This window comes from Candida metapsilosis (genome assembly GCF_017655625.1).
Source record: "Candida metapsilosis strain BP57 chromosome Unknown scaffold5, whole genome shotgun sequence".
Classification (NCBI taxonomy): domain Eukaryota; kingdom Fungi; phylum Ascomycota; class Pichiomycetes; order Serinales; family Debaryomycetaceae; genus Lodderomyces; species Lodderomyces metapsilosis.
In genome coordinates, this window is record NW_027138163.1 from 292,915 (window position 1) to 305,742 (window position 12,828).

Below are 12,828 nucleotides of genomic sequence, written 5' to 3' on the forward strand. Positions count from 1 at the left end.
AAAATTTCTTTCTTCCTTCTCCTTAACCGACCATGTCCAAATCGTTTGATGAGTTCTTGAAGCGGCAACAGGCTCAGCAGAAGCCAAAGACATTTGGATACAGGAATGCAAATGCTGGTGGGCAGCAGTACAATTTCAACAATACATTCGTGCCTGGCCAGTACCAGCAACAACAGTACCAAGGTTATCAATACCCAGGGCAACAGGTCCCAGGGCAGTATCAAGGGTACAATCAAAACAGATACAATAACAGAGCTTCACCCAGTGCACAAGGGTCCTCTGTTGCATCACCCGTCGATTCTCTTCCTACCAGTGGAAGAAGTACCCCAAACCCAAACGCCTCAACGACATCCTTAACTTCTTTAAACACCGCCCTTTCAAAATTGAACGTTGATGTACCATTTCATGAGAATTTGACAAATATTGAAAAGGCAAGTAAGATTGGTGAGGTCAAGACTGAAGTAAACTCGATCGTGTCTCAAATTGCTGAACAAAGTGAGTTATCGATCATCAACGAGTGGAGATTGAATGATATCTTAAAGTCATTGTTGAAGCCAAAGAATTCTCCGTTGGTTAAAGAAGGTGCATTACTTATTATACATCTGTTGGCTGTTCAGTTTGGCGGACAAACACCAAAGGAATGGCTTCTTTTGCAATTCTTTGCTACTGCGTATGACTTGTTTACCGATAAAGATAAGAATGTAGTTAAGGCAGCAAAGTCAGCCGTTGATTCATTATTTGGAATTTATCCAGTTGAGGCTTTAGGGTCTGTTGTATTGGATGAGTACTTGTCAATTTTCAAATCAGGCGCCAAATGGAATAGCAAAGTGGCAGCTTTGGAAAACTTCAACAAGATTATTGACACTGTACCTGCAGACATCTTGGAGTTGAAATTCGTCGACGTGGTTCCAGTTTTAACTGATTTGTCAACTGATTTCAAGCCTGAATTGGCGAAATCAGGATTAGCTACATTGAAAAAGTTTGTTAAAGTGTTGGACAATTTAGATTTACAAAACAAGTATGATTTGATTGTTGACACATTGGCTGATCCGAAGCAAGTGCCTGAGTGTATTAAGAACCTTTCTTCTGTAACCTTTGTGGCTGAAGTGACTGAACCAGCATTGTCTTTGTTAGTTCCTATTTTGGACAAGTCTTTGAAAATGTCTTCATCTTCAAATGAGCAATTGAGACAGACTGTTATGGTGACTGAAAATTTAACAAGATTGGTGAACAACAAAAGGGAAATCGAAACGTTTATTCCTATCCTTTTACCTGGTGTTGAAAAAGTTGTCAATAATGCTTCATTACCAGAAGTGAGAGAAATTGCTGACAAAGCATACAAAGTCTTGAGGGAGGCAGAAGCTGAACAAACTGATGGAAAGTTTCATGGTAGAATCAGCTTGAAAGAGGCTGAACGGTTCTACACGGAGAATTTACCAGAAGGAGTAAACCCACCTGCTTCAGTCAATGACGATTACATGGAATATCTTGGTAAGGTCCTTCAAGTTGACGCACACGTTAATGATTGGAAGAGATTGTTGGAATACTTGACCATGGTGTCTAAAGATGAGCAATATGCTCAAGCTGTGACTGCTAATGTGAAACATTTGTTTGTCCCAGAACCCACCCTGGATGGCGCCAATGATGATGGTGCAATTGAAATTGTTAATGCTGATTTCTCATTGGCCTATGGTTCTCGTATGTTGTTGAACAAGACAAACTTGAGACTCTTGAAAGGTCACAGGTATGGTTTATGTGGAAGAAATGGTGCTGGTAAATCCACCTTAATGAGAGCCATCTCCAAAGGTCAATTGGAAGGATTCCCTTCTGCTGATGAGTTAAAGACTTGTTTTGTTGAGCATAGATTACAAGGCTCTGAAGCCGATATGGATTTGGTTAGCTTTATTGCCTCTGACCCTGAATTGGCCAGTGTTGAAAAAAGCGACATCAAGTCAGCTTTGTTTGATGTTGGGTTCTCAGAAGAGACATTGGTGAAAAATGTTGGATCTTTGTCTGGTGGGTGGAAAATGAAGTTGGAATTGGCTAGAGCAATGTTGATGCATGCGGATGTTTTGTTATTGGATGAACCTACAAATCATTTGGATGTTGGAAATGTGAAATGGTTGGAGCAATACCTTGTTGACCATACTGAAATCACCTCATTGATTGTTTCACACGACTCTGGATTCCTCGATGCTGTATGTACCGATATCATTCACTATGAAAAGAAGAAGTTGGTAAACTACAAGGGTAACTTGTCTGAATTTGTTAAGGTGAAACCAGAAGGAAAATCATACTACACATTAACTGATTCAAATGTCAAGATGGCATTCCCTCCACCAGGTATCCTTACTGGTGTTAAATCAAACACTAGATCAGTTGCTCGTATGTCAAACGTGACATTCACTTACCCAGGAGCTGCTAAACCATCATTGATCGACGTCTCCTGCTCATTGTCGTTATCCTCAAGAGTTGCCATTGTGGGTCCTAATGGTGCTGGTAAATCTACCTTGATCAAATTACTCACAGGTGAGTTGATCCCAGCTGAAGGTAAGGTTGAAAAACATCCAAATTTGAGAATTGGATACATTGCACAACATGCTTTGCAACATGTCGAACAACATAAGGAGAAAACCGCCAATCAATATTTGCAATGGCGTTATAGATTTGGTGATGATAGAGAAGTGTTGTTGAAAGAGTCAAGAAAGATTTCGGATGAAGAAAAAGCAATGATGGAAAAGGAAATTGATATTGCTGATGGAAGAGGTAAAAGACAAGTTGAGGCTATTGTTGGTAGACAAAAGTTGAAGAAATCTTTCCAATATGAAGTGAAATGGAAGTATTGGTTACCAAAGTACAATTCATGGGTTCCTAGAGAAAAATTGTTGGAAGAAGGTTTCGACAAACTTATACAAAAATTCGATGATCATGAAGCTTCAAGAGAAGGTTTGGGTTACAGAGAATTGAGTCCTAAAGTCATTCGTAAACACTTTGAAGATGTTGGATTGGATGGAGATATTGCTGATCATACACCTATGGGATCATTATCAGGTGGTCAATTGGTTAAAGTGGTTATTGCTGGTGCCATGTGGAATAATCCTCACTTGTTAGTCTTGGACGAACCAACAAACTATCTAGACCGTGACTCCTTAGGAGGTTTGGCCATTGCAATTAGAGAATGGTCTGGAGGTGTCGTTATGATTTCGCACAACAATGAGTTTGTGGGAGCATTGTGTCCTGAACAATGGCACGTTGAAAATGGACAAGTTATTCAAAAGGGAACCGTTGCTGTTGACTCGCAAAGATTTGAAGATGGAGGAAACGAATCAGCTGAAGGATCGCCAGCTCCTGAAGTCAAGAAACGTGCCGATGATGATGACTCACCTGCAAATATTAAAGTCAGAACTAGAAAGAAGAAGATGACTAGAAATGAAAAGAAAGCACAGGCTGAGAGAAGAAGATTGAGGTATATTGAATGGTTGAGTTCACCTAAAGGAACACCCAAGCCAGTTGATACTGATGATGAAGAAGAGTAGTAGTTTTTCTGTTATAGAGTTTTTAAAAAGAAAGATTGGTATAGATTATCATTTGTCGTGTAGAAAGTTACAAAAAAATTCGCATTTGACAGAAACGAAAAATTGGCCAGACTGAAGGCGAATTTACCACCTGCAACCCAAGTTCATTTCAATTGCAATGGCTGATAGATATTCATTTTCATTAACCACATTCTCACCAAGGTATGTACTGCAGACTGAAAGATTCGCTTATGCTTTGTCAACGATACTAACACCTTTTCTAGTGGTAAATTGGTGCAAATTGAATACGCTCTTAACGCTGTTAAACAAGGTGTTACTACAATTGGAATCAAATGTGACAATGGAGTAGTCTTAGCCACAGAACGTAAATCAAACTCAGTACTCAATAAATCAGACGTCAACAACAAAGTCGAATATATAACTCCCAATATCGGTATGACATATAGTGGAATGGGACCAGATTTCAGGGTGTTGGTTGATAAAGCACGTAAGTTGGCCCAGACAAACTACAAATTAGTTTACAATGAGTACCCACCTGTACGTATCATGGTTCAAGAAATTGCTAAAGTCATGCAGGAAAGTACGCAATCGGGAGGCATAAGACCATTTGGGGTGTCACTATTAGTTGGCGGATACGATGAATTTTCGGAAAAGTTTCAATTGTATCAAGTTGATCCTAGTGGTTCATATTTCCCATGGAAGGCTACTGCTATAGGGAAGACGGCAAATAGTGCAAAGACATTTCTTGAAAAAAGATGGAATGAAAATTTACAATTGGAAGATGCCATCCATGTGTCGCTTTTAGCTTTGAAGGAAAGTGTTGATGGAGAATTAATTGGTGATAATTTGGATATTGCTGTTATTAGTGATCCACAAGATCAATTGTTGGGTTTTACTGGTACCAACATTGAAGGCCCAAGGTTTAAAAAGTTGAGTGCAGATGAGATTAATGATATTTTAGATTCATTGTAGAGTGAATAGATGAAGCATATCTGTTGAATAAGTCCTTTTTGTAGTGGTAAGCTTTGGGCAGCTAGGCCAAACGATATATCCATTAGCGTGTGGTTACCTTGTTCTGTGTATCGTCTCTTAATAACTTACACAAAGTAGTCTCATCACAACCAAAAAAAAAAAAAAATAATTATTATTCAAGGCATCTCTCATCTTTTACATTCTTCAACCAACATCATAACCATGGCAAAGAAGAGCAAAGGAGTGAAAAAGAGTGGCAAGAACAGAAGTTCAAGAAAGATTATTGACGCATATCAAATTGCAGAAAGACAAGAGAGAAAAGACCACCCTCGTGATTTCAATGATGATGATTCAGATAATGATGTCCCTTTTGAAGAAGGTATATTGGATGCAAGAAAATTTTTAAGTGATGGCCAGCAAGATGAGGATTTATTAGATGAGGAAATTGATTCTGATGACGCCTTGGCTAGTGATGATGATTATGATGTTTTGAATAGTAAGTTTTCACAAACGATACGAGACAAGGCAAAGAGAAAGAAATTGGGACAGGATAGCGATAGTGAAAGTGAAGTTGATATTGATGGCGATGAAGCTTACGATAGTATCGATGAAGGACAGTTGGTGACTTTATCCGAAGCTTGGGATATGGATGATCATGATCTCGCACAGGTAAAAGGAAGCAAGCAATCAAAGGAGTTGGTGCTCAATGATGATTGGGTATCAGAGAGCTCTTCAAGTGGCGAAGAAGACAATGATGAGAGTGATGAAGAGGACGCTGATGGAGTTGAAGAAGATTGGGGAGATACCACTAAAGCATCCTCCGACCTGGAGTCTGAGGAAGATGCATCCGATGAGGAGGATGTTTTTGCCCAAGAGTCAGAAGACGAGAATAACGAAGTTGATCTTGTCAAGACTGCAGGAATGTTGAAAAAGGAACTTGAATCATCAAAGCCAAAAGAACGTAGAAAGTTTATTGCTGAAACACGTTCCGAGAATGAGTTTGGTGTCCCTTCAAATGGGCAAAAATTGTCATTGAGTGATATGATGAAGGATGTTAGTGGTGTTGATAATATCCTTATCGATCAAGATGCTAAAGCGGTGGCTACTCCATTGCCTAAACGTATTCAACAAAGAAATGATCGTGGGGCTGCGTATGAGTTGGCCAAGAAAGAGGTGAGTAAATGGAGTGATACAGTTCAACAAAATAGACAGGCTGAGGTACTAAAGTTCCCCATGCAGCAACCAGATCAACTAAATGATTCTTCATTAACATTCAGAGCTGACAATCACACACCTTCAACTGCATTGGAAAAGAAAGTTAACGACTTACTCACACAATCCGCATTAGCCGATGATAAAAAGGAAGCTACATTTGAAGAAATTGCCATGGCTAAAATGTCACCTGAAGAGATGCGCAAACGCACCAGTGAATTGAGACTCATGAGGGAGTTGATGTTTAGAGATGAACGTAGAGCCAAGAGATTGAAAAAGATCAAGTCTAAGCAATACCACAAGATTAAAAAGAGAGAAAGATTGAGAAATCAAGAGTTGGGTGATGAGGCAGAGGATTTGGATGATGCAGAAGAGGACCATGATATGGAAAGAGCAAAAGAGAGAATGAGTTTGAAACACAAGACTCAGCTGAAATGGGCCCAATCAATGATCAAGAGTGGATTATCAAAAGATGCATCAAATAGAGAGGAATTGGAGGAGATGTTGAGACAAGGTGAACGATTGAGGGAAAAACAATTGGGTAGAAATGGTGGTGATGACGATGATGATGTAGTCTACAGTGATGACAATTTAGATCGACTTGAACGTGAATACGCTAATGATGAAAATACCGATAGAAGTAAGCTTGGAAAGGGAGTTATGGCGATGGATTTTATGAAGAATGCTGAAAGGAGGAAGAAAGAGGAGAACTTAAAACAAATTGAGCAATTAAGACGTTTGGAAAACGGAGAAGATACTGGACTTGATTTGTTTGAGGAGGATAATGGATTAGTCAATGTGAAGAAGAACACTGGTAGACGAGTGTATAATGCATCAGCAATTGACGATGCGGATTTGAATGAGGAGATTAGGAATCAAGTTGAAGACGATAATGCAAAGTCTTTGGATACAAAAATAAGCAAAGTGGAAGTAATTGAAGAGCCAAAAGTGGAAAAATCTGACAAGGCTGCTGAGAACCCTCGACCTACCGAATCAAACCCTTGGCTTGCTACATCCACTAATAATGAACCTCGTCAAAAGTCCAGTAAAATCACCAACGTTATCGATGAGAACTCATCCAAACTTGCGAAAGCAGCAGCCAAGATTGCTAAGCGAAAACAAAAGCATCATAATGATACCGAATCCTTAATTGACGTCAACAACACCTTGGCTGTTTCAGATATCCACAATGATTCAGATGAAGGAGAACCTGTTGACGACGACTCAGTACCTACAATGTTTAAACAAAAAGAATTGATTAAAGAGGCATTTGTCGGTGATGATGTCATTGGCGAGTTCCGCGAAGAAAAGAAACGGATGATTGAAGATGAGGATGATAAAGAAGAAGATGTAACCTTACCTGGCTGGGGTGATTGGGCGGGTGGGTCTACCAAGAAAAACAAGAAACGGAAATTTATCCGCAAAGTTGATGGAGTTGCACAACGTGATAAACGTAAGGATAAGAATTTAGCCAACGTTATCATAAATGAAAAACTAAACAAGAAGATCCTCAAGTATCAATCACTGGATGTTCCATACCCATTTGAAACTAGAGAACAATATGAACGGTCGTTGCGAATGCCATTGGGACAAGAATGGACTAGTCGAGAAACTCATCAGAAACTAACCATGCCTAGGGTAATCACAAAACAGGGTGTTGTTATAGATCCATTAAAGGCTCCATTCAAGTAGAGGAATAGTATATAGAGGTATTAATATGAGCATATTTATTAATCCAATAAAATACCATTTCTATCAGCCCATAATTTTCCTGAAAGGAACACTCCCTCAGGATCAGTCTCTTTACGAACTTTGTTAAACTCAACGAGATCCTGACCAAACCAAGCTTGCATTAACTTCTTGAATCCAATCATTGAGTAAAATGGTTTACCACCAAACTCCAACTGTTGATGAAAATCAGCAGCCACATCGTTGTCATCTTGTTTCTCTTCTTTCACGCCAATAAAGTTTTTAGCCCAGTGTGGCTTTCCATTTGCTTTGATCATGATATCTTCAAAACTTTGATACCATTGGTGAGTACTTACATTGGAGCCAAATGGTCGATACATTGTTGCATTCACAAACAAGGTCAATTCGTCAATAAGTGGGTGAGAATTGGTTTGTTTATGAGGCAAACGTGGTGAGTTATCCATAAATGGACGGAAATTATTTCCTGGAATGGGTCCTGCACTAGTCTTTGAACGTTTGGATAACCAAGACTGAGAAGGATACAATGACTCATGGCCTTCTTCATCCACAAATGGTTCATTACATTGAGTCACATTAGAGCAACGGACTTCAATTGGAGCATGCACATAGAATTGGTTATTTGAAGCTGCTTGGTTGATAACTTGTTTCAATTGCTTCAAAATATTAACTCCATTGACCAATGGTGCCGACCATTCATTAACAAATTGTGAAAACAAGCAATCCATGTTTAAAGCTTCAACTGAGTTTTGCACCGCGATATCACCGGCGCCTAAAGTTTCGACTTTGCCATATTGCTGTTCAAACACAAATCTCTCAGTATGAGGTGTCAATTTAGGACACAAGTGAACGGAAATCCAAAGCAACGACTGGTAAAAGAAACGACCCAACTGTGTTCCATACCATGATTCTCTAGGTAATGAAATTGGATCATTTGATTTGTCGGCACGCCAAAGGACACATTTATCAGTATAAGGGAACCACCAAACACGTATAAATTCCGATTCCAACCATACTGTATTCCATTGAGACAACAAAGTATCGAAATTGATAACCTCTTGAACTGATTTAATAGTGTATCTAGGACATGTACGTAATGTCACATGAGTAATGATTCCAATCTTACCCAACGATAAAAGAATTGCTTTGAAATAGTTTGGTTTCTCAATTGAAGAACAAGTTATTAATTCACCAGCAGAGTTTAAAAAGGTTATAGAAACAACTTGTTGTGATACCAATCCGTGATACGGAGTTGATCCATGAGTACCAGTAGATATCAAACCAGCTACTGATTGATCACTAATTGATCCAAGATTTTGTATAGCCAATTCATGGCTTTTCAAATACTCATTCAATTCAAAAATACGGCATCCTGCTTCAACTGTCAAGTCAACAAATTTAACCTCCATTTCGGAACTGTTTTCCAGAACTGGACCCCAATGCTTGTCCTGTTGTAATACGTGGTTAAACTTGTCCAAGTTACATAACCACTCCTTAGTCATGGTCAAATCACTTGGTGAATGACCCGATCCAACAGTCATAATAGTCTTGTGGTGTAATCTGGCCTGTTTGATCAATTCCTTAATTTCATCGATATTGCGTGGTTGGAAAATGGCTTGTGGTTGGCAGTAGAATGTGCCTGCCCATGTTTTGTGAATGAATTTGTTAGTGGTGAACGGTTTCAATGAGTCAGGTATTTCACCTCCTCCTGATGGGTTGATGGCGAATGTCATTGAAAAGGATAAGGTTTGAAGAGACTAAAAGAAAGGAAGTTATAGGTTCAATGTCAAGAGATGTCTTTTTAGCAAGATTAGAAATCTTAGTGTCGTGAAACAGTGTCACAAACTGTTTACGACATATAGAGCAGCCACACAAAAGGATTAAAGTAAAGCTCCGGATCGGCGCACTTGGCACGAGTTTGATAACTACAAGGGTATAAATGAACTTAATACTATCGAGAGCTACAACTATGTTGCTATGAAAGAGCTCCATCAAATCCGAATCTTAACTCCGGAAAAATGATTCCGAGTTTTTCCTTCTTTTTGCATCCAAATTAGCAAGTGGTTTACAACAAAGAGAATGTCATCAAAGAAGTGTATTTTCCGTGTATTATATCAGCTAACTTCAGCCAAAGGAAGATTACTCACAACAAAGACAATAATATCAAAGAGATCAATGAACCGCATCCAACATTAACGGCAAAGTTGCTAGAAGAGCTTTGAGTTGAAGTAGTAGCTGCCTCAATTGTAGCAGCTTGGGTAGTAGAAAAGGCTTCACTGGAAGATGAGGCTTCAGTTGTAGCAGCAGCAGCCGTGTCACTTGAAGATGCAGATCCTGCTTGAGATATTGTAGCAGCAACACTACTGGACGCCTCTGCTGTAGATGATGCCACTTCAGTACTTGATCCAGTAAGGGACTTTATTGCCGCGGCTGCTTCAGAAATCTCCGATGACAAGGCTTCAGAACTTGGCAAAGCCAGTGTAGCGACCGTAACTGACCAAGCTGGGGTTCCAGCTTGATCTCTTGACGAAACATAAGCAGCAAATCTTGGTTTAATACTCAGTGATTTGGAGCATGCAGAGCTCTTGAGGAAATTCGGCTTCAATTCATACACAGCGCCACACTCTTTAGCACATTCACTCACTTTGGTGTAATACTCGTCTTGCAAGTTACAAATACAGCTGTCCATTTATTTCTCAGCGTAGTATTCTTCTTCCGAGTCAGACTCATAGTCGCTGTCGTTGTCATATATTTCGCAATTCACATACTTGATTTGAATAGCATCACGACAAGCTTGGATATTTGCAACATTACAATCGTCATGGTCTCTTTTGAACAAATCAAAGTCAGCAAAGACCGAAGTGGCGAATAATAACAACAATTCAAAGTAAAGCATGGCAACGAAGATATTCAGGTTGGATGTTCTTATATTTCTGGGGAAAAAGTATACACAAACTACTAGGGGAGAGAAAATTTACACCCTTTTTATAACACAACGCTGACTAATACTACTTGGCTTGACCCTGAATTAAAGGAGGTGAGGTGACCTTTTGCCCATCCAGAAATAAGGTTTGTCTTTTTTCTTGGTCTATAAGGCGCAAAGTAATTTGTAGTGGAAGAATTTAGTTTATTCGTGATCAGATTAATTTAGCTGCAAAATTAAAGAATGTGTGTATCGTACGTTTTTTTTTTTTTGGCCGCACCAATGTCGCAAAAGGTGCTTCAGATTGCGACAATGAAATAATTTTGCGACATGCGGCGTTTGACCCTTTTTGTGGTCTTTTGGTCTGAATGGATTACGTAATATGAAACATATGATCGTATACAGAGAGAAAATACACTTTGATTAACTGTGCCTACTTCATTCACCTTGGTGATAATCAGGCGTCAGTACCGCATCTGTCTCGGCAAAGTTCAATATGCCTACCATTTGAAGGTTATAACTGTCCCCCCTCAGTAGCTACACATTCAATTCTTCTACTGTGGTTGAAACCGTTACACGTCTCGAAAGATTTTTATTTCACTGTTTATATGCAGGTTCGTCGTTTAGCAAAAAACAAAAAAAAGTATAATTTTTCAACACACACACACACACTCACTCACACAGAGAAATAGTTTTCCACTTCTTCTTCCTTCTTCTTCATCCGTATCAAAAAAAAATAACACTCAACTTATTGCTATATGATGACTAAATCTCCTCAAAACATTGGTATTAAAGGGATCGAAGTCTACATCCCAGGTCAAGCAGTTAACCAAGCTGAATTGGAAAAATTTGATGGAATTCCTCAAGGTAAATACACCATTGGGTTAGGACAAACCAATATGGCATTTGTTAACGACACTGAAGATATCTATTCCATCAGTTTAACTGTATTGTCAAAGTTACTTTCTCACTACTCCATCAACACCGACCATATTGGTAGATTGGAAGTTGGTACTGAAACTTTATTGGATAAATCAAAGTCCGTTAAATCGGTATTGATGCAATTGTTTGGTGACAATTCCGATATTGAAGGTGTTGATACTGTTAATGCATGTTACGGAGGTACTTCAGCTGTGATTAATGCTGTCAACTGGATTGAAAGTTCAAGTTGGGATGGAAGAGATGCCATTGTTGTTGCTGGAGATATTGCTATTTATGACAAAGGTGCAGCTAGACCAACTGGTGGTGTTGGAGCTGTTGCCTTGTGGATAGGTCCTGACGCCCCAATTGTTTTTGATTCAGTTAGAGGATCGTTTATGGAACATGCTTATGATTTCTACAAGCCTGATTTTACTAGTGAATATCCAACTGTTGATGGACATTTCTCATTGAGTTGTTATGTTAAAGCTATTGATAACTGTTACAAGAATTATTCACGTAAAGTGACTGGCGATAAATCCAAGACTGTTGGGTTATACGACCATTTTGATTACAATGCATTTCATGTTCCTACTTGTAAATTAGTCACAAAAAGTTATGCCAGATTGTTATATAATGACTACAAGTCAAACCCAGAAAAATTTAATGATTTGCTTAATGAAGAAACCAGAAAGCATATTGATGCATTGTCTTATGACGATTCATTAACTGATAAAGTCTTGGAAAAGACATTTGTCACCTTGGCTAAAGAACAAACAAAAGCTCGTGTTGAGCCAGCATTGAAAGTCCCAACAAATACTGGTAACATGTACACTGCATCAGCTTGGGCTTCACTTGCATCAACCATCTACTACGCCACCAAAAACGGTGACAACTTGCAAAACAAGAGGATCGGAATCTTTTCCTATGGATCAGGATTGGCATCAACTTTGTTGTCAGTAGTCATAAAGGGTGATGTTTCACCAATCGCCAAAGTATTAAACTTTGATTACAAGTTGGGTGAAGGACGTAAAATTGAATCTCCACAAGCTTATGTCGATGCTATTGGATTGAGGGAAAATGCGCATTTGCAAAAGAGCTTCAAACCAAAGGGATCTATTGAAAACTTACCAGCTGGAGCTTATTATTTATTGGAAGTTGATGAGAAATACAGAAGGAAGTACGGTATAAAAGAATAAGCGAGGGAGAAGATGCGTTGGTTTCTACTGATTAATTTGTAATAAAAATAGGCTACACAATATGTATTGTAAGTATATATAGAATTGGTTTACTTTAATCAAAAGCTTGTGGGCCTTAAATTGCTAAAAGTGTAAACTGGATACGATATTGACAAAGTAGGTGTAATTTATATATTTGGAATTTTAGAAGGGCTTGATGAGCTTGCATGAAGTGGTCAACTGGATCGCTGAGCCAGGATGTGTCATTCTCTTTTAGTCCGTTTATCGTGTCGTCGGTGGTATGCTCTTTATTATGGAGAAGATCTTTGATACTTTTTCTGAGTCTTAATCGAATTTTGTGCAAGGTGAATCTCTTCCGCTT

General features: G+C 38.9%; 6 protein-coding genes across 6 annotated transcripts; 4 read left to right on the top strand and 2 right to left on the bottom strand. All coding sequences in view use genetic code 12, as the record gives it.

Annotated features, from left to right (window-relative positions):
* Positions 1–32: 32 nt before the first annotated feature.
* Positions 33–3,536, top strand: ELF1 (Elf1p; the record flags this gene model as incomplete). Its single annotated transcript, XM_067692888.1, has 1 exon — positions 33–3,536. One exon carries the CDS (start codon positions 33–35, stop codon positions 3,534–3,536), a length of 3,504 nt encoding a protein of 1,167 aa, XP_067547465.1.
* Positions 3,537–3,693: 157 nt separating this feature from the next.
* Positions 3,694–4,508, top strand: PRE8 (proteasome core particle subunit alpha 2; the record flags this gene model as incomplete). The annotated part of the gene is made up of 2 exons (XM_067692889.1): positions 3,694–3,737; positions 3,800–4,508. The coding sequence occupies 2 exons, from the start codon at positions 3,694–3,696 to the stop codon at positions 4,506–4,508; spliced, it is 753 nt and encodes a 250-aa protein (XP_067547466.1).
* Positions 4,509–4,730: 222 nt separating this feature from the next.
* Positions 4,731–7,412, top strand: I9W82_003879 (uncharacterized protein; the record flags this gene model as incomplete). The annotated part of the gene is made up of 1 exon (XM_067692890.1): positions 4,731–7,412. One exon carries the CDS (start codon positions 4,731–4,733, stop codon positions 7,410–7,412), a length of 2,682 nt encoding a protein of 893 aa, XP_067547467.1.
* A 38-nt stretch (positions 7,413–7,450) lies between these two features.
* ALO1 (D-arabinono-1,4-lactone oxidase) lies at positions 7,451–9,160 on the bottom strand (the record flags this gene model as incomplete). Its single annotated transcript, XM_067692892.1, has 1 exon — positions 7,451–9,160. The coding sequence occupies one exon, from the start codon at positions 9,158–9,160 to the stop codon at positions 7,451–7,453; it is 1,710 nt and encodes a 569-aa protein (XP_067547468.1).
* Positions 9,161–9,570: 410 nt separating this feature from the next.
* On the bottom strand, positions 9,571–10,323 carry I9W82_003881 (uncharacterized protein; the record flags this gene model as incomplete). The annotated part of the gene is made up of 2 exons (XM_067692893.1): positions 9,571–10,108; positions 10,196–10,323. The coding sequence occupies 2 exons, from the start codon at positions 10,321–10,323 to the stop codon at positions 9,571–9,573; spliced, it is 666 nt and encodes a 221-aa protein (XP_067547469.1).
* A 785-nt stretch (positions 10,324–11,108) lies between these two features.
* ERG13 (hydroxymethylglutaryl-CoA synthase) lies at positions 11,109–12,467 on the top strand (the record flags this gene model as incomplete). The annotated part of the gene is made up of 1 exon (XM_067692894.1): positions 11,109–12,467. The coding sequence occupies one exon, from the start codon at positions 11,109–11,111 to the stop codon at positions 12,465–12,467; it is 1,359 nt and encodes a 452-aa protein (XP_067547470.1).
* Between the last annotated feature and the right edge of the window lie 361 nt (positions 12,468–12,828).